This window comes from Manis pentadactyla, chromosome 13, assembly GCF_030020395.1.
Source record: "Manis pentadactyla isolate mManPen7 chromosome 13, mManPen7.hap1, whole genome shotgun sequence".
Taxonomy (NCBI): Eukaryota; Metazoa; Chordata; class Mammalia; order Pholidota; family Manidae; genus Manis; species Manis pentadactyla.
In genome coordinates, this window is record NC_080031.1 from 69,936,333 (window position 1) to 69,958,421 (window position 22,089).

General features: G+C 42.3%; 1 protein-coding gene across 9 annotated transcripts in view; it reads right to left on the reverse strand.

Annotated features, from left to right (window-relative positions):
- The window catches only part of SNX24 (sorting nexin 24), a 198,154-nt gene that overhangs the window by 3,584 nt on the left and 172,481 nt on the right, over positions 1 to 22,089 (reverse strand). For 6 of the 9 annotated variants that reach the window (XM_036903164.2, XM_036903162.2, XM_036903155.2 and 3 more), the window contains 3 exons: positions 4,971 to 5,065; positions 3,562 to 3,594; positions 2,983 to 3,047 (listed from right to left, as the gene is read on the reverse strand). In XM_036903164.2, coding sequence (XP_036759059.1) covers positions 2,983 to 3,047; positions 3,562 to 3,594; positions 4,971 to 5,065 — 193 coding nt within the window. Of the gene's footprint in view, positions 1 to 2,739; positions 2,772 to 2,982; positions 3,048 to 3,561; positions 3,595 to 4,970; positions 5,066 to 19,925; positions 20,017 to 22,089 lie in introns of those variants that run through there. The other 3 variants (XR_005028328.2, XM_036903159.2, XR_008993187.1) reach the window with 2 other exon arrangements.

Here is a 22,089-nt window from a genome sequence, read left to right on the forward strand (position 1 = left end):
AGGCAGCTGAGACATGTCTGTGGGAACGGCATTTCCAGCAGAGGGAACAGTGCACGCCAGGGCCCTGCATCGACTGTCCAGCAAGTGCGAAGTATATGCTAGATGCTGGAGGGAGAATGCGACAGAGAGAGGAGGAAGGGAAGGAAGTTTGTGATCACTGCTATGAAGGAAGCAAACAGGGTGCTCTGATAAAACCGAATGGGACCGAGGTGTTTTAGAACAAGGTCCACCAACCAGTAACCAATGATGAGCCATTTTTTTTCTTTCTCATCTGGTCTACTTGAACCTTGGATTCTGGCTTCATCATACATATAATTAAACACAATGTCCGCTATTGCATGAATTACTCAAAAACCACCTTTATCTTTGTTTCCCACTGCAAGTTGATGAGCAGGAACATGATTTAGGATAGGTTTTGTTGTTATTTTTGCTGGTCTTCATTTATTTTATAAACACTTACTGTGAACCTTAAAAAAGATGAACGGGGGCTACTTGAGATGAGAGTCAGCAAAAGCTCTCAGAAGTTATACTTGAAGATGACGGCACCAACGAGGTGTGGGGACAAGAGGTTGCAGGAGGAAGAAACAGCAAGTGCCCCAAGAAGGAAAGGGGTTCAGCACCTCTGAGGTCCTGGAAGAATTCCCGGGAGGCTGGATCAGATGTGGGCGTGTCCCAGCAGAAGCACGAGCCAGGGCTGGGCCTCAGAGGGTCCTGGGAACACCGGGACATGGGAGTATGGAGCCTACCAGGAGGGCTGGGGTGGAAATACCACATTGGGTCTCAGCTGTACACGTGCGGTAAGATCACACGCAGAGTGGAGATGATCCAAAAAACCAGTCTAATGAGAAGAGGAGGCAGCCTTCCGGTGAGCTTCCAGAGACAGGAAAGGGGGAAAGCCAAGAGGAGATGGTGCTGGAAGGAGTAGAAAGCAAGTTGTCAACAGGGGCTAAAGCTAGTGGACAGGAAGACTGGAAAATGTCCAGAGTGTAGCCACATTGCAGGGCCTGGGCACCTGGGCAAGAGTTGTTTTGAACTGTCCACAAAAATCAAAAGCCAAAAAGCACATAGTAAGAGAATCATGTTTGAGCATTAGCCTTTTATGACAGGACAGTGCTTGGCTGTCAGAACTTTAGAAAGACACTCCTTTGATTCTGTCGATATCTGCATGTCTGCGAAGGCATTTCCATATTCAGTTACCTCAACATTATGTGAGGAGGCCTAATAGCACAACAATGTGCTGCAAGTAAAGTTGATCTTTAACTTAGGTACTGAAGATTTGCAAGAACATATCATTAGTATAATACTTCTAAGACAATAGGAATCTGATTTATGAAACTGAGTTGGCCAAAATTCCCCTAGAAGAGGTCCAGTGACTGGCCCTCCCATACCTGTCCATCAAACCCATGATTTTCATTTACCCTCAAACAAGAATCCCGTTTTTGTGCACCTCATTCATCCACACCAAGACTGTACCAAGGATACAAACTTTCTAGCTCCAGACATTTGCCCTGATGTTCTTTCCCAGAAAGCTCCTCCCATTCTCTGCTGTCAAGCCAGGTGCACAGCACATGCTGCTTAATTAGCTGGATGACTCGGAGTTCCAGATCTCAAAATATCTTTCCTCTTTCATAAAGCATCCTGGCTATTCTTGTCCACAGGGATCACTCCGCTCTCTCTAGGAATTTCAGTCTAACGCATAAAGTATCTGAGCATAAACACTAACCTGGAAAAAGTATTTTTAAAAGATAATGAGAATGCTTTATAAAACATTGCTCACTTAACCTAGATTAGGTTACATTATGAGTATTTGTTAAATATAGCATTTTGTTTAACATAATATCAATGAATATAACATGCACATTTGTTAAACGCGGGAAGCAGATGGTAAAGAAAGGCAGTTATTCCTCACTGGAAGACTTTTACAGGAGAAACACTATGAGACTATATTCTCATATAGCAAAGGCAGTTGCCTCTGATCAGGGTGCTAGGAATCGTCTCAGCAGAGCGGGGCTGCAGCCTGGCCGGCCTTCTTCCAACTGACAGCTAAGTGGGTGATTTGTGTGCACACATCCCTGCTAGAGTGGACAGCCCCGTCTCTCCTGGTGATAAAGTTTCATTTATTTATTTGGAATGCAGGAATGGTTTCAATAGATAATTTATCTATTCTGTTTAGTCATTATACCGTTTAGTTACTTTCAGAAACAAAGGCTGAACTTCACTATATGCTAAGAGCACTGACGGAGGAATGAGGCAACAGGGGGTCCAGCCATCAGCCACAGGAGACTGGCCAAGTTAGGGACCTCCCTGAGCCCCAATTATCACATTTGCCAATGATGATACCCAGCCTGCGTATTTCATGAGGTTGTTGAGGAAACTGAATGAGATAATGTCTGAGAATGTACTCATGAGGAGCTGCATAATGGAACACTCGGAGAGGGACTCTGAGTAATTTAAATTTCTTGGCACAGAGGACAGACTCAGGCTAAAATACTGAGTGCATTTATACTTAAATTAGTTCATTATATTTAAATATACAACTTGTAAAAATATATATCTGACCCTCAAAGATGCTATAATCTAACTGGAAATGGAGATATGCGTGCAATGTATATACACAGCTTTGGGAAAGAGCCCTTTAAAATGGGACCAGAGCCTCGCGTTGGAACACTAGCATCTGGATAGAAACAAGCAGAGGCCAAAATACCACCATCAAAAAAAAAAATTAAAGACAATAAATACCTTTCCCCTTTATTACTCTAATTCAAAATAGCCTGGTAAGAGAGAAAGAAAAATTACATTTCCTCCTGAAAGGCCTGCCCCAATTAAAATTCTGAATGTCTCGTACACCAAGAGCCCTGGTTTATTGGCAGATTATTAAGCCCAGGACCAATGTCACTCTGTTAGACCTATATTAAAAATGTGGTTTACGTGGTGCGGGGTCAGATCAGTAAAGAGCTGTTAGCAGATGACAGGTTTGATTACCGCTGGCTGCAGGCAAGACGTATGGATCCCTGAGGAACAGCAGCACGGGCTGGTGGGACAGTTTGCTGCAAAGGTCAAAAACAGGCATGTCAGCATCAGGGGACAACGGTAAACAGAAAACACCACAAACTAGCTTTGAGGGGATCAAACTGCTGAGCAGGGGCATCTCCAGGCTGGTGTATCTCCCGGCGTGGGTGAAGAACGGCAAGCAGAGGCAGAGGGAGCAAACCACCACTCAGGCCCTCTGCCACCCATTTCTTGGCGGAATTTGAAGCAGATCTGCAATCTGTACAATAAATCATTGCTGAAAAGTGTGGGTTTTTTTTTTAATCTTGTAGTAACAATTATTGATAAAATAGGTTCTTTTTCTTTACCTCCCAGATGGAACTGGTTACTTCAGTAACTTCCTATCAAATATTTATAATCTTAAAATCAACTTCCTAAGGAAGATTTCAAGAAAATCATAACTCGAAACAACACTTGTGCCATGGGAATTAAACATTTACATTAAACATTTAACAAAACCTCATTGCTCTTCTTGGTTTGTGTAACTCCTGACTGGCTCCTATTGGTTCTTACCTTGATTCCTCAGATTCTGTCTCTTCAAAAGATCTAAAAATTTTTTAAAAGAGAAGAAAAAGACCATATAAGTTGGACCAACGTTTGTGTGTGCTAATTATAATGCTCCACAATCCCCTCCTCCCCCCAACCAACCCACCCTCCCCCACCCCTCCCCTTTGGTAACCGCTAGTCCTTTTTTGGATTCTGTGAGTCTGCTGCTGTTTCGTTCCTTCAGTTTTTCTTTGTTCTTATACTCTACAAATAATGAGTGAAATCATTTGGTACTTGTCTTTCTCCACCTGGCTTATTTCACTGAGCGTAATACCCTCTAGCTCCATCCATCCAACATCTTTTCTTAAAAATATACTACACATGAAACCCAACTTCCCAGTAAATGCACACAAGCTGCAACAGGACACACTGACAGTGCGCATTATTTGGTGAGCGGGGTGTAGAACTCTTGCTCTGGAGTGAGTAGAAAGTGGCCCTGAGTAAACTCTGCAGGTGAGGAAGCTGTGGAAGGTGTTTACAGCCTCCGGTCCAGCAGACAGCTGGGGTTTAACACACACCTCCGGGTGTGGTTAGCTTGCACGTCTTGTAGTTGCGATGGGTCCTTTGGGCAGGTGTGGAGATGACAAGATAGTTAAAACCCTCTCCCTGCTTGGATTTGCAAAGAGTTTATGGTGTGTTTCTTTGCAAATGGATGTAACATGTCAGGGATACTGCTGACTGCTTTCTGCTCAGCACAGCAGGTGCCCAGAGCTGGGCAAGTGGTTGCTTTGCAGTTAATTCTTCAGAACTCTTCCCAATGATGGATGGTATCAAATACCTAGTGCCTTGGTGGAGAGAGACTGGGATCTGCAGCCCTGCATTTAGAGGTTCCTAAGGGAGAGGCGCGGGGCAGTGGGAAGAGATTACATGGGACGGCTGTGCTCTGCCGGGCCCAAGTTCAGAGATCCTGGGAAAGGCACTAAATTCCTGTGTCTCATTTGTTCAACTCTACAGTGAAGGCAGTGGGGTAAAACCATCTCTAAGATCATTTATACCTTTAAGATTTTTGAATATATGTGCCAAGGGAATACAGATTTTCTCAAGCAACCACAATAAACATATTAGTCCCTGAACAGGCTATCTAGCTTCACATTTCCCATCATGCAACATCACTCCATGTAACAGCTTAATTTAAGAAGTAAATTCCTTAAGTCTATACCTGAGTTACCGGATGTTGGTCATTTGGCTGCAATACGGGGTTGAGGACTCGGGAGAAATTCTTTTGACTATGTGCAGGGGGTGAGCAAGTGCTGTCCCAGGCAAAGGAACGCGTGTGGCCAGGCTGGCCCTGCTGGCCCCACTTGGGTTACTCATTAGGCCAATGAGTGACCGAAGAGTACCTTAAGATACATGTGCAATGTGTGAACAGTTCTTACCCACAGCTCTCCGCCTTTGGTAAAGAGGGCAAGTGCCGTACATTTAGGAAGTCAAGGAACAGTTTGGGAAGTTCTTCATTTTCTAAAATGACAGCCTGTGAGAGTAGAAAACAGAATAAGAAAGTGAAGTCAGGTGGGCGATGAATTAAATGCACTATTTAAAGAAGTCCTAGCCATCCATCAAGATTCTGAACAGCATCGTTCCTAACAGTCAACGTGAGGCGTGGTCCCCACTTTCCCCCCTAAGAATGTGGGCCAACACATGCTCTCCATTGTCAGCAAATGCCCCATTTATCTACTCTTTCAGCCAACCAGCACTTAAGGAGCACCCACTATACTTCAGCTGCTGATGAGGGAACAAGACCGTGAGTCACTAGGCAGACACAGTTCCTGCCTTCGTGGAGATTCTAATGCAGAAGGAGTGTTTCAAAATCCTGGGAACACCAATAACATTGCTAGATATGTACACTAAATTTTCCTGAGTGATAAAGTAGTCTGACGTGTGTGTGCATGCACGTGTGTATCTATAAGAGACCACTACTGTTTAGGAAATATTATACATGGCTTTTTTAACTGGAAGATTTACTCAAGATCCCTCAGGTATCCCCAGTTTTGGCATTAGGAGCAACTGACATTTATTGCTGTTTAGACAGCTCCACTTAAAGGGTCAGTAACAATTTTACCACTAAGTGTTAATCAGCATATACACTGGAAAAAATCTATAGAGTTTTTCCATTTAGGGAGCTCTGCTAAAGAGCTGGCATAATGGCATAACCATGTTAGTTCTCAAATATCCAAATGATGCAATTTCAAGGAGAAATCTAATGGAGAACTATAGAGTGCATTTTCATACATAGCTGTTTTGTAACAGCATCTGCCAGAGTGTGTGAGCTGATTGCACAGTTGCCCCTCCCTCCCTTCTATTATAAAGTCCATGGAAAAAGCATTGAAGATTGTATAATAATCTCTGAAATTAATATAGCTTTTCTCAAGGGTCATTCTTATAATTTACCAAGCACCCCCACCCCCACCCAATAAGTACATGTTGTATAAAGAACTATGAAAACTTATGGTGAAATGCCGTTCACACAGATGATCAGGGACAGAAAAGTACTTGGCATTGTACTTTATTTATCAAACCAATATTTACTGAGCATCTATGATGTCAGGCACTGGGATATGCAGTGAATACTATGGGTCCAGTAGAGTGTGGGCTGGTGGAGAAAATTAGCCATCAACCAGTAAACAAACACACACAAAACTTAAACTTGCCTTAGAATATACTGATATGGAACTGAAAAATTCTATCACTCCCTAAATGTTTTCCCAGTCACCTTCTCATCCATCTATCTATCCATCTAAAATGTTTACTCTTTTCTTGATTACCCAAATAGAAAAATGAAAAAAATTCATAAAACAGAGAAACTCCTATCCAGAGGCATAATTTCATTAGTACTGTAGTTTATTTCCTTCAAATCGTTTGGCTTTCATCTAAATTTTTATCTACCCAAAGCAACTTTTGGGGTACCCAGAAGATCATTATTTAATGCCCAGAACTCAAAGGTTCTTGGAATCATCATACATATGAAGCTTCAAGGAATTTTTGCCCTAACATTAGTAGCAATGGTTATCTACCATTCTAGATATCTAAAAGGATGATATAATACTTACTTGAATAATAAAGCTTCATGTTATAGCAAATACAGAGCTGTTCACCCAGGCAATAGTTTTAATTATGTGTACAAGTGGTAGTTTTCAGATTTAAAAAAATGGGGGGGGGGTAACATTCTTATCTCCACCCCCACCTTTTAAAATAAATTAAATCAATAACAAGTGTGGGACACTTTTAATGACCTGAACTACTTAATTTCCAGGATCTTTAGACATGTCATCCATCACTGCAGTGTGGAGGAAGACATCTCTTGAGTGTTCAGGGGGTTACTTTGGTTTTATTAATGCAAGATTTAGGGAATTTTAACAAGGTGAATTGTTTATTTGCCTTGACAGATTGGCTTACAATGCACTGGCTACATCTATAGCATGATCATTAATGACAAAAGACAGGCAAAAAGCTGTTTACACTGCAACACCAGGACAGGAATTAATCCTGCTCAGCCTCCCCAAGCACAGTACTCCTAATAGATGATGGTGTTGTTTTAGGAAAGAGATACTGGCAAAACAAGGGAATCTAGAAAGCGGGTATTCCATGAGTGTTTTTATTAAATGCCCACTGGGTATTCTCAAACAGTGTATTCCACAGAACAATGACCAATATGGATTTCAGGATTTACAGTTATAAAGAAAGCGGCATTGGGAAGGGGTTAATTAAGCACTCAGTTAGTTACCTGGTGGGAGTACTTCCTAAACTCTGCTAAAAAGGCTCGTAAGAAAATAATTAATACATAAGCCCAAACAGGGATAGAGTGTAATTTACTTAATTTAATATGTACAAGTGAAATGACTGTCATTAATTAGTACAGAGATCAAAAGAGCAATTAAATTAGTTTAACCAAATCTTTTGATTCCTAACCATGTGCTCTCCTTCCAGGAGGGACCCAGTGGTGAAATGGGACCTCATGATAGTTCCACTTACGTCTTATTCAGTGTCTTGAAAAGCTTTTGCTCAAGAAGAACCATCCCTTGAAGCTCTACCCTGGGTCATCCCACATGCTTGGGACTCCCATCTGGTCTAAATCACCCAACCTTATTCAATAGGTAAGCTCTTAATTTACAAAAAGTATAAAACTTGCATTTTTGAATATCAAATCATATTTCCCCACTGTTTTAGCTTGCATATCTTTACTTTTGATTGCTCTTCCCTGGTTAGTCATTTGCATTCTTTAGCGAGGTGGTATGGTGTTGTTTGAAGTGTGTGGCTTGATAGCAACACCTGGGTTTGAACAACTCCTGTCTCCCTTGTGGGGCCTTGGGGGAATGAGATGTCCCCAAGGGTCTCTGGCACACAGCCGGCATCCCATAAATGCCCACTGTTTCCTTTGGATCTCTTTGTTATATTCTCAACAACCTAATTCATCAGTTTTGGAAGTCTGGATTATTATCCAGTTAACAAACAGAGCTTCTTAGCCCCCTCAGTCATGATCTCTTTGCAGATTGGATGAAAGCTGAGAATCTTGCATGCTGAAAAATACACATACATTTTTAATTGTGCTGACAGTGGCAGGGGGTTCACAGGCCCCTGGCAGCCAGCTGAGGATGCCTGCTTTCAGCTCTGATGTGGTAGTTATACTGCGGGACACACTTTTCATCTGGCCTGGCGCCTGAAGCACTGGCGGGCCCGTGCTGTATGCCAGCTTCCCAAAGAAGGCACTGGCCTTCCTGTTTCGGTTTTCTACTTCTTTGTCAATTAGAAGCCCTGTGGAGCTGCCTTGCTATTGCAATTCATTACTGCTTTCAGGTCTGGGCAACAGCTGAAAATATCTGTCTGGCGGTGAGGCTACACTGGTGAAGAAGTCTTTCTGACAGACCAAGATCTGCTGCTGCATCGAATTTAGAAAGAAGTTCAAGTTCTGTGTCCTCTATGTGACTCCAGAATTCAACAATCTATGGTGCTGAGGGTTCCCAAAGCCAGGAAACCTGAGTATGATTTACACTCTAATACTCCTAGGTCAGGGGACAGCTGACGAGGCACCAGTCCTCTACACCAGTTATGTGAGGGGCATTTTGAGCTGCAGGGCAGTGAAGAGTTCCAGGCCCAGTGCCATCTGATTGATCAATAATTCTGATGGTAAAGTTCGGACACTGGATGCAAGTTAGAACACATGGCTGGGCAATTGATTTATGCAGCAAAACATCAGAATTCACGATGAATGTCACCAGTTGGAGAACAAGTTGGAAATACATTCCATTAAGTTATATCTTATAGGGTAGAAGTACTGAGTCAAGTAAGAGGCAGAGTTAATTTCCCAGACACAAGATGCAGAGGAACTGTTCGTGTACAAATGCTGCTGGTCTCAAGCGGCAGGTCAGCAAGAAGTGCAGACTCCACAAGGTGTGAGAGGAGCACAGCAATCCTCTCACTCCGCTTGAGGCAATATTACCCAGCCCCCACAGAGAGCAACAAAAGAATAAACTTAGGAAGAGCTAGAGGCAAGCAATGAAAATGATTGATTAAAAGATTCTAAACAGTTTCCCTAAGAAGAGGGCACCTGTTAGTGGGTGCCAGGGGTGGAATGAGGCTGTGGAGGGCCAAGGAGATGACACACTCTTAGAATAGACTACAATTCTGTTAGGAGGGGTGGTGATTTTCAAAGCTGCTGAAACAAGAAGAAAGGACTGTGCAAACCAGCAGAGAAGGCATCTGCCTCTAACCGAAGCCTGTGTAACGAAACCAGCAGAAGTGGCCCAGGTGTGGGAAGAGTCGGCATCGTATGAGCTTCTGAATATCCCAGGCCTGGAATGTCTTTTAGCTGCTCTTTCATACACATGCTGACTGGGGATGCTACAGAGTGAACTGAAGAATGCACTTAAGGAAATTTCCATCCTATTTCTCACTTAGGAGGTCAGTAGACTAAAAATCAGGTTCTGATTTAAGATCCACACAGGAAATGGGGTTGAACCACAGAATGGTGACAAGTGGCTATCCTATGAAACAGACTTTGTTCTTACTATATCCCACTCTGATAAACATTAAAATCAGGGACTTGAGTGTACCTTTTAAGAAGCAAAAACATAATTACTATTTTTTATACAATGTTCTTTACTTGGAGAAGAATAAATGACTTTCCTTAACATAGACCAGATGCTCCTTCAGAATTACTGCTCTAAAAGAATGGGGGAAAAAATCTCATACTCTGTGAAAACATTTACCAAAACACTGCTTGCATGGGGCAGAAAATCAACAGCATTGCTATCAGCGTCCCCTGCAAGCTCAATGTTTACTCCAGGAGAAATGTCTTTTTCGTTGAAAAGGGGCAATTATCATCATGTACCACAAATCACAAAATCCCAATTTTTCTACCTTATCAGCTTTACAAAAACATGTTCCCAAAGGATCCCATTGATTAGTTGTACATGTTCCTTCTCTGACACCCCAAATACTTAATTGTCAGTTATCTTTTCTTCTTCAGGAAGTAAAATGTAGTCACAAAATTAGAGGGCCCTGTTCTGCCTGAACCTTCACTAGATGCCATCATGCGGTAGAAAACACTGGTAAAATATCACAGGCTAACACTGTCCGCAAGGGAGACGTATAAACATTGTAATGATTTCCCACGAGTTTCCATTTTAGAAAATTGTCACTAAGGCGAGCGTAAACGGTGACACATCCCCACTGAGGACACGGTGAAATCGAACACTGGCATTCTAGTTAGGTCCAAACCTACCCAGCAGCCAATTATAACAGGAACGGAACATCTTGTTGGAAACCTGGACAAGACCACTTTGCTAACCTTCCCAGACTGCTGCACAAGCCGCACTATTTTCACGGATTTGATCCTTTCATTCTCTTTTCAAAACATTAAAAAAGAAAAACCAAACCACGTTTCTTCCCATTTTCTATCAAGGTTTGTTATAAACGTTGCAGAGAGCCCCTCTATCACAAGAGCCAGGGTACTGAACTAATAATAATAAGTCCAGAGGTTTCTGAGGATCTTTAAAGCCCTTTTCCTGGCCCATCTCGTTTGGTTTGAAGTGACCGATTGTTGCGGTGACCAAGTTCATGAGTTTTTCCTCTCCTCCCCAGGAAAGATGCTTCAGACCGTACCTACTTCAGAGGTGCAGCTAAGAACAGGGAGGGTGAAAATCAATACCTGCTCACGGTAGTAAGCGGGCTACAGTGCCACCCTCCTCTGGGACTGAAACCCACCAGCTCACAGAGGCTTCACAGTCCTCGGCCTCCCACAAAGCCCCTCCCCAGCACTTGTTCACGATTTCACAAAAAAGAGCCACACTAAGGTCATCAAAGGAACGCTATGAAAAAGTCAGCCAGTAAACAGATCTTAAGAAGGCTCGTGAGCACTTAAAAAAAAATCAGAGATGCTCTGAAGAACGCACTGTACCATGCGTCCTTTTCATGTGTGACACCACTCCCAGGACATGTCTGCTCTGTGCCTGGAAAAACTTGCACTATTCATAGAATGCAAGCAGACATCTGCTGTGGCTTCAGAGGGCTTTAGAGATGTCTTGCAAGGAGTCTGAGGACCTGCACTAAAAGCTGAATGCTGACTAGGGCCTATTTAAAATGGTAAAAAATCTGTGAAGAGAAATCATGTCATTTAGCTTAAGAAAGATTTGAAAGAAGAAATACCATTTCTGATAATATGGCTAAAAATACAAAACCAACCATGAAACAATAGAAACCGGAAAGCCAACCAATCTTCTGAGCTGTTTTAATATCAAAACATATGTTCTATGTATTTTGTGAATATTTATTCACACATAAATATTTATTTAACACCTACTGAGTACAACCATTGGCACAATGGTTAGCCAACCATACATGGTCCTGCCCCCTCAGGATGTTATATAGATTCACAGAAAGGTGAATGGTGTTCAAAGAGTCACAGTAATGAATATGATGAAACAAGGAGATGGGAGAAGCGTTGCTGGCTGTTTAGGTGTTAGTAACCAGGAGCCCTCATTAGCCTGTGGGGTGGAGGAAAGTGTTCCTGGGAAGGTGATCCTAAGGCTGGGAGCTGAGTGAGCTAATAGGTTAAAGGGAGGTAATTAGCCTATTAGGTCAGCCTCATAGGTTAAGAGGAGCAGGATATTTTCACGTGTAGAAGGTAGAAGCACAGCATTAAGAAAATGAAAAGGCAGCCAGTGTGGCTGGGCTGAGAAAACAATGAAGCTGAGCAACGGAATAGGGAACTCTGAGCTGGAGAGGCTGGGCGGGGTTCCTGGATCAACTGAAGGATTTTGCTCTTCCTCCTCTGTGGATTTGAGGGCCATTGAGCTGTGCTCCCTCACTGGGTGGTAGGTGGTGGACGCAGGTGCACATGACATGACCGGATTTACATCTTGACTACTTCTGTAACAGCAGTAGTGTTCCTCAGACCCAATGATCACGCATTAAATCCTCTCTTTGGCTCTCTCTAAACTGCTCCTTAATCAAGTCATTGGGCTAATATTAATGACTATATTTTCCTTTTATATTTGGTTGTTTTTTAAATCTGCCTGGTCTCTTTTTCTTAGATTCTTGACCTTCCCTTATGCTTCCAATTATTTTGGGCATTAAAATTTTTGCTTTCCATTAAATTGTCCTTTTATTCGAAGTTTTTGGGATTTAATCTGGCTGTTTTGTGTCTGTTGATTCTCACTCATAACCGTTTTACTTTCTTCTGTTTCATAATTTTGGTTCATGAGCTCATCTTCAACAGGGCTTTATCTATAGGACAGAACCAGGCCAGGTTCAAGGTATGCCCTCCCTGAGTGGTTTTGCATCTGCTCCTAAGAAGCTCATTCCTGACCCAGGATCCTAGTAATCTGTGTGGAGCTTATGATTAAGTTAACTTCTTACAACTGGGGGTTGTGAGACCATGCAGAAACTGAAAATATAAACCCTAAACTCACATAAAACATGTCTGGGAGACTTTAGGAAAACTTGTCCATGCTCAGTGTATTTTTTTTATAGGCTAATCATCTCCAAAGGAGGTTACAGACATGTGGGGAGTTAAGCAAGACCATTAACTGTGATTCAGAAAAACAAATATTAGAATTTCTATCTATCTTAAATTAAAAAATCAGGAAATCCATCTTTTCTAATTTTTGAGGTATGGAATAATAGAACATGTATATAACTTGTTATTAAATATGCACCTATTGTAGTGTTATGCTCAAACATTTAAAAAAAATAAGGATAGACAGTTCTAGGCCAGTAGACTGTGCCTCTGACTATAGTGCAATAAAGAGTTGGTAAAGCCAGTAAGACCCAGTCTTTCCAAACACCACCACTGACAGGTCTCCCCGAGCCTCACTGACCTGTTCACAAGGGGGTAGCTCTATCACTGCAAACACTCTCCCCACCTCTTTTCAGTTGGCCAACTTCTACGTACCCTTCAAGTCTTAGCTCAAGTGTTACCTCCCTTAGGAACCTTCCGCAAACCCTCAGGTTGGACTAAATAATCTTTTTTTGGGAAATAAAATCAATTCATGCAACATGATGATTAATACTGAATTGAGTCACATTAACTTTCAACAATTTCAACCTATCAAACGTGACGATTTTCAGGTGGTTTATAATAACAACAAACTTATGTGATGCCTACTCTGTGTTAGGTTCTTCAACTTATTTAATTTTCACAATGCTGCGAGACCCTATCATCCACATTCTATACATGAGGGATTTGAGGTTCAAACATCACCTACCTGTGCGAGGTTTCTCAAGGGGTAAGGGACAGTTGTGATCAGAACCCAGGTCTCTCTGACCCCAAAGCTACTGTCAACCAATGCTTTGATTCCCTGAGACACTCCCTTATTCATTCCACAAACATTTATTGACATTTACTGCATGCATAATGGCACTATGCTACATAGTTTAGCTCTTTTCTCAGTGAATTTTATTGGAATCCTTTATTTTTCCCAATATATATTTTTCCACTATATTTGCAACTTTAATTTATCCCATAGATAAATTTAAGGGAACCACTGAAGTTGGCCCCCTTAAAATACATTTCTGATTTTCCTTGGATTTTAAATTTAACATCTCAACTAATTCTTACAAGAATATAAAGACTCCCAGAAGAAGAAAGGCAATAAATTCCATTCATCTCTGTCCTATATTTAAAAAACTGAAAACAAAACAAAAGCAAAATCCAAAAGGATCTGTCTGGCCTCATATGTTTTTTTTTGTTTTTTTGTTTTTTTTTGAGAGGGCATCTCTCATATTTATTGATCAAATGGTTGTTAACAACAATAAAATTCTGTATAAGGGAGTCAATGCTCAATGCACAATCATTAATCCACCCCAAACCTAATTCTCTTCAGTCTCCTATCTTCTGAAGCATAACGAACAAGTTCTTACATGGTGAACAAATTCTTACATAGTGAATAAGTCCTTACATGGTGAACAGTACAAGGGCAGTCATCACAAAAACTTTCGGTTTTGATCACGCATTATGAACTATAAACAATCAGGTCAAATATGAATACTCGTTTGATTTTTATACTTGATTTATATGTGGATCCCACATTTCTCCCTTTATTATTATTATTATTTTTTTAATAAAATGCTGAAGTGGTAGGTAGATGCAAGATAAAGGTAGAAAACATAGTTTAGTGTAAGAGAGCAAATGTAGATGATCAGGTGTGTGCCTGTAGACGATGTGTTAATCCAAGCTAGACAAGGGCAATAAAACATCCATGGATGCAAAAGATTTCTCTCAAAACAGGGGGGTGAGGTTCTAAGCCTCACCTCTGTTGATCCCCAATTTCTCACCTGATGGCCCCCCTGCGACTGTGCCTGTCTTAGGTTGTTCCTCCCTTGAGGAATCTTACCCGTCTCTGGCTAACCAGTCATCTTCTGGGGCCATACAGGGAAATGTAAAGTTGGTAAGTGAGAGAGAAGCCATATTGTTTGAAAAGGTTAGCTTTTTACTTCTTTGCAGATTTATGCCCTGTGGCTTCTATGCCCAGCATTTGTCTTGAGGTATCTTTACCACTTGGAGGAATTATGATACTCGGTAAATTCGATATGCGGCCTCATATGTTTTTAAAACCTATTTGACAACCTCTGACCAACTCAATTCTTTTTTTTGACTGGGTAAAAATACTTTAAAGCCACATTTTATAGACTCTGGAGCCATTAAATGACCTAACTGTAGGTTGAATAACAATGTGACTCAATCACACATTTAGAGATAACATCAGAATTTATGAGTCATTTTCTTGATGATCCAGTAGAAAAAAAAAAAATTCTAAAAGCAGCTACACACTGGCTTATAAGTCAAAACGAAGATCAGGAGACTCAGACATGTAAATAAAACTGTGTATTACAAACAAACCAAAACTGACTCAGTAATTTAAATAATGGAATAAGACACTAATTTAAATACAAATTATAGAATATGCTTATGGAAGTGCTATCTTATTACTTTAAAGAAGAAATAGTAATCAGAACTGGGCTTGTAAGATGTTGCCTGGAGAGAGCCTCAGGAGACTGGTTTTTAATGAAAGATTTACAATTAGCATAGCCTATACATGTTGATGAATTGATGTTTTTTAAGTGTTTAAAGTGCCTGAAAACAATTTGCACTCTCCAGTGCCCTCAACATTCCCTGTCTGGTTTACTCCTCTGATTTAGCATTCTCCTTCTTCACCTACTGTACACTCTGACCCAGCTCCAGCAGAGGTGGGTTTGATGGGGCACAGTTTGGATGGACTAGACCTTCCTCGGTATGCACTCTTACGGCCCTGCCGTTGAGACACAGTATTCTGGGTGAGTATCTTTTCTGTTTAAATGAAGGCCTCCAACACCTTGTATCTTTGTCTTGTTATACACACTGTATTGAGGCTCCTATTTAAATGCTACACTTACACAATTAATGTTCTACATGAATTTAAGAACCTTGGATGAGCATAGCTCACAGCGGACGGCATTAGTGGGAACGCTGAGTGGGAAATGGTGAAACAGTGAGACAAAGACTATTTCAAGATGCAGTAGCAAGTCCTCAGAGAAATGAGACAAAAACTGAGAAGTGGCCTTGTGGAGACCATTCACAGGTCTAAAGTTGAAGCAGATCTACATAGGAAATGATAAAGAAAGTGAGGAAGAGGCCCATAACTTCTTGGCTGTGACAAAAAACATAGTTGATGAAACTATTCACATAAAATACACAGGTGGACTGATAGCAGCCCCAGTGGACCACACTGAGGGGGACAGGAAACAACACAGGATAGGTGACAGAGGTGGCCTCTGTGCCCACGGCTGCTAGTCACGGACAGCAGTGTTCTTGGAGTCCACGGAAAGAAGCATATACTCTAGCCCTTCTGTCAAATCTAATGCCAAAATAAATCCACATCTTGGAGTTAAGTTATAGATGTTTATTCGGGGGCTTCCACTCCACAAAGAACATGGATCCCTTCCTGGAGGTTTTCCAGATGGTATCAGCCTTTTTCTGACAGACTCACAGGCTTCCCCCGGAAATAGGAACAGAAGGACATCACAGAAAGGTATTCTACATGTAAGCAAAGTGCCTGAATTCTCTGCCTGCCTTCTGCCACTGGAGGCTGTGGTACATACCATTGGTTGCCTACCAAAACCCATTCCCCCTTCTTCCTCATTAATGGGACATTGATTCTGTCAGAGGGTACAGCAAGCTGCCACACTAAAAAATGCAAACAACGATAACAACGAGCAGTGACAGTAACACCCGCCCCCACTGCAAATCCCAAATTCCCTTGCCGTGGACACAGATGCAGCCACTAAGATGTCAGTGCAAGTCACTGGGTGTGAACGACTCAAAAAGCTTCTTCTTACAAGTGACGGTTAGGCCCTCATCTTTTTGCCCATCTTTCTAGCACTTTATTCCCTCTTTTTGCCTGGAACATGAGTGTGATTTCTGAGCTCAGCTGCCATCTTATCAACAGGAGGGAAAGGCCAAACGAATCAAAGAGATCCAATGCCTGGTATTCTTGAGTCACTGGGCCAAAACGCACCATCACCTGCCACCATCTCAGGTCCACACCAGAAAGAACAGCCTATGAACAATGAAATGAACAATCAGGTTCACACATGCATTGCATTGTCTATAAAAAGCAAGAAGAGGACCAATGAATATGTGAAAGATGTGTCTGTCTCACATAGCAAGTGCCACAAGCACATACTGTAGAACAGTAAAGAGATCAAGCATATAGGTAATGAGACTAAGCAAAGAAAACTGTAAGCTAGAAAAATATCCTACTAAATTGGGTCTATTAAACAAATCATAGACAGTATCCCTATGGAAATGGAGAGTGTTTCATTAAACTTGTTTTACAAAGGATTGTCCAAATCATTGTAGAATGAGCCATAGGGAATAATTTGGCATTGGCTGGTAGACAAAAATACAATTCTCCTTAAATAGGTCCTTTTAATCACAAATTTTATGATCTTTTAACAACTTTCTATTAAGAGCAATTAAAGGGAGAGAGCAAAGGTTTCCACTGATACTCTAGCATGTTAAAAGGACTAACTAACTTCACCTTCAAGCAGAAGTTTTCTATCTTAAAGATCTTGGCTAACTTTGAGGGGGAAACACTAATTTATTTAAAAAGAAAAAAGAAGAAGCTGGAAGATGTGCCTCTGGTGTCCAAAGATAACATTTTTAGATTCATATCTGACCCCTGCCAAATACAATGGAGTGACCAGCACATGACAACCCAGATGCCTTGTCAGGCCCACAGGCGATAAGCTCACCAGTCACCCAGACCAGCCATCCAGGCCGTGGTCTGCTCAGCCGCCCTCATGCTCAGTCTGTCCCAACTGTGCCCTGGAGAAAGAGCCACAGAGGTACCAGGGAGCAGCTGATAGGCACGTTCCTATTTTTCTGGCCACAAATCTTTTTCACATCATGTTCAGCTGGACATGATCACTGGAGGGTGGGTGGGAGGGCAGCCAATAATCAAGTGAAAACTAAACCTATTATTTTATAGTTACTGAGAAGTGATAGGCAGTTTCAGTTTATAAGAATTATGTGCACATCTGAACACTCATTTACTTAAATTGTTTAATCTTAGGCCTAAGTTTCTTAGGTCCTCTGTGCTTCACTAGGGTCAATAATAGTATCGACCCTGGAGGTTGTAGTCATGATGAGATTAAGACTCGTGCTGATAAAGAGACGGCTACAGTGCCTGGTATAGTGTAAGCACCTAATAAATGTTATTTTTATTATTATTCTCAGTAGCAGTATAGTATGAGAAAAAATAATCAATTACAGACACTGAATAATTTAAATATCTGATTAAAGATAGTAAACACTTTCTTATATGATTGTACTTGTGTCATTATCTTTAAGAAAGCTCACGTCTTGTATGTAAGCAAACTATGCCATAATTTCCTGGCCTCTTCATGTATGTACTAATGCATACACACTGGCCAAAGTATGGATTCTATGGAATTTTTACACAGAATGCATTCAGTCAGGTCTTCAAAGCACCATCTCTGTGGGCCAGCAAGCTCAGACGTGACCCAGCTCTGCTGTACGGAGCCCTTTCCTAAGGCACTGCCCCTCACTATCAGTGAGGCCGCCAATCCATTTGTCTGGATTTCTCACTTCCATCAGCCCCCTCTGACTTTTCTGCTCTCCTTGTCCAGCTAAAGATTCCATGATCTCCCATCATAATTGGTTCCCTGAAAAGCCTCCAGCCCCATCACACCCTCCCATTGTTCTTAGGACACCTTAGTCCCAGTTGAATTCTGCCTCTTCTTACCCATGCTCAACCCAAGCTGCTGAACACTGAGAAAACCACACCATACAGACCACCTGGTTTCACTTTAAATTCAAGCTCTTCTCCACAAGACACTGTCTTGCTACTTTTCTCTAGAACAGTGGTTCTCAAACTTTAGCCAGCATCAGAATCATCCAGAGGGTGCGTTAAAACCAGATTGCTGGGTCCCATCTCCAGAGTTTTGATCCAGTAGATCTGGGGCTGGTCCTCAGCATCTGCATTTCAAAGAAATTCCCAGGTTCCCAGGTGAGAAGCCGCTGCTGCTGGTCCGGGAACCACACGCTGAGAGCCAGGGCTCCGGAGGGACCACCTTCACTCACTCCACCCCTCCCATCCTTCTCTCTGTGTGTGTCCCTTACCCTTTCTCCACCCTCATGTTCAGCTGACAGTCACTCTTCACAGTTCAGTGAATATATGGGAGCCACTGGACTTGATGTCCCCCATATTCACCCCACCTGCTCGGCCTGCATGACCCCTCCTTCAACCTCTCCCCCGCCCTCGGCCACCATGGAGAAAGTGGCCTCCTTCCATAAGAGGCCGCCTCCTCCAGGTCTGCTCTGGCTTTCAGCCCACCTCTTGATGCTGCTCTCAAATATTTCTTTCCTTAGTTACCGTCCTTCTCTCCTCTGCCTGCTCACTGATTCCATCCGCCCACCATCCATTCATCTTTCTATGCTCTCTGCTGAATCGTTCTCATCAGCATATACATGTGCTCCAGTATCTCATTTTAAAACAGCAGAGCAAAATCAACGAACCAAAACTGCCCGTCAGAGGATACAGCTTATTTCTCTGCTTCTTTCCGTGGCAAAGGCTCTTTGCAGTGTTCTCCAGCTGCCGACTCCCTTTCTTATCTCCAGGCCATGCCCTATGCCACCCTCCACAAACTGGCCTGGGCTTCCACCCTTCTCAGCCTGGCAAGATCGCACATCTCCTGCGTGTTGCTTAATTTATGACTACTTTTGTCCTCACCTCACTTGGCTTCGGAGCCGCCAGCACTCAACAAGACGACCCCTCGCGTTTAACATCTCCATTTGAATTTCCCACAGACACTGTCAATTCAAACTGTTCAAAGTGGAACTTGGGTGTTTCCTTAAAAAACAAACAACCCCCCTCCTATGAAAAAAACCTGCCCCCCTTCCTCTATCCCCTTATCTGGGCACTCTCTCACTCCCTGATCACCTTTTCTCACTCACTTGTTTCCTTGAAAGCACTTGGAATTATTTCATTTATACGTTTACTTGGGTTTTGTCCACGCGAATCCAGCTCCAGGGCCTGCCTCCTTTACCTCTTCACAGACAGGGCTGTGAAGGCACGCGGTGCTGTCCCAGCAGGAACTGGGGCCAGCAAAGGTAAAAACCGAGAAGGCAAATTCTGGCTTAATATAAGGAGAAGCTTTATAACTGGAGTGTCCCATGGACTGTTATACTTTGGGAGGTAACAGTACCTCGCAGGTGTTTTACCAAAAGCAGCTGAGGGCCCAGTGGCTCCAGAATGTTGTAGCAAGGATTTACAGACAAGTAGGAAATTACACAAGGCATGTGCTCAGGAAAACCAGTCATGTCTAATATGTACACAGTATTTTATGGCTTGTTGAGAAGCTTCACATTTACTGGGCCACTTCATCCTCATAACCACCCTTGAGGTCAGTAAGATCAAGAGTATTCTGTGGATGAGAAAACGGACTCTGAGATGTCAGATGACTTTCTCCCTTCTTAGTAACAGCAAGCCCAGATCCTCCCCGGTGGACTGTCTATCCCATCACCTTGGTGGTGACGCTGGTGAACTGAGGACCCAGTCTTGGACTATTTCCCAGCTGCACTCTGTCCCAGAAGGCATCCTGCGGCTCCTTCTGGTCCCCCAAGAGTCAGCTGCTTCCCCTTCACCCTCTGGCGAGAAGTGGACTCCCAGCCCCTCCCGCAGGCTCTGGAGCACAGCCCAGGTGTGGCTGAACACAGGGGCAGCCTCAGCCAAGGAGGCGGCGGTGGTGGTGGCGGCGGGGGACAAGAGGGCCACAGAACTGGACGATGCGGCTCACACAGTGCCAACAGAATAGGCGACCGCTCATCTAAGTCTTGGGAAAAATGAACTACACAGCACAGTGGTGCTACCATTTCGTGTCAGACTTATCCCGCCCCTGCAATGAGACCCTTACAACCCCTTTATGACAGCTCATTATAAGCGAACATCAATAAGGATAAAAAGGGAAATTGGAAACAGCCCTGTTCAGTACATTTTTTAGTGAAAAAAAAGTAGGTTGAAATTAACAAGCCTAATTTGTTTTTATGTTTTAGATCTAGCATAATGAGTGCTAAAAACTGTTGTTAAATTTCAAGTGTCTTCTATTTTTTTTTTTTTTACACAGCCCCCCACGTCTTCATTTTGGGAAGAGGAAAACAGCTACTTGCTAGATCAATCTTGTTTTCAGCGCCACTTTGCAACCAGACAATAACTGAGCTAGAGAGCAAATAGGACTCTTTTAGAACATGCCTCCAATAGTGAACAACACAGTGAGAAGAAGCTTCCCAACTGTGGTAACTTTTCTTGTTTCATCTCCCTGATATTTTCTTAGGAGGGTTTTTGGGTCAGAGTAAACTCCTGAGGACTGATATGACATTCCTTCTGAAACTAATTACATTACCCAGCAGGTGCCCACTTCAGTCTGAGCAGCAGAATGCAAGATGTTCGGGGAATTCAGTGCACTGTGGGTTAATGCACTCATTTTTTAGGAGCTTCTTTAAGCCTCGATATCCTCAGCTCCACTAACCGTGTCATTTGCGTAGAGATAAGAGAAGGATCAGCCTGATATGTCAAAATAAAAAAAGTGACAAAAATGCAATTTTTGTAGTGTACCTTTGTGCCTTTGCTGCTCTTACAATAGACTCTGAAATGTTTAAAATGCTTAGAACAAATTGGCTACTTCTATTTCTACAGGAAAAACTACCTTTCAAATTAAGACTTTTCAACAGATTGCCATGATGGTCATACACGTGTAAGGTGGGAACGAGTCGCAGAGAGGAGGGTGACTGATCTGTATCTGTGTTTGAAATCTCAACCAGGAAACCCAGTGTTGATAGAAAAGGCATTTCTTCACTACTTAATGCAAAGTGGGTTACTCTGGAAGGAACAAGTGATGCTGACACTATACCAAACAATGGGGCTCAGTGATTTTCCAGTGGCCTTCTATTAATTTAATGAGCAATTAATATGTATATGTAGCAAACCCAACAGTGTCTTTTCAAATATACCAATTCACTCTAAATAAAATAGAAGCCATTACAATCGTCATTTTGCTGCTTTTATTTGAAGGACGCTGGTGAAGGTGGAGTAACACTGTAGGTATAAGCTAACTCCTGGGCTTGGCCTAATAGTCTGGCCTGATCAGTGACTCAGATGGATCTGACTTTGAGATGAACCAACTCTAAGGAAAATGGTTTACGTTTTTTGTGTATGTGGATGGTAGAGCCAAACATTCAACAATGCTTAAAAAAATCACCCGATCTAACTGCGTTAAGGCAGGCAAAGAACAAAAGAGAAGAGAAACTATAAGATACCCTTCCCTTATGCAAAAGTCACCAAGATATGCAAAATTTGAATAGTATTCCATTTAGGAGAAAAAAAGGGCATGGAAATGAAAAAATCAAAATACAACCTAAATTACTACCCCTGCGAACAATAATGTCAGGAAAGCTCACTTGCTCCCCGTATTAAGAAGAGATATGAATTTCATTTACTTCTG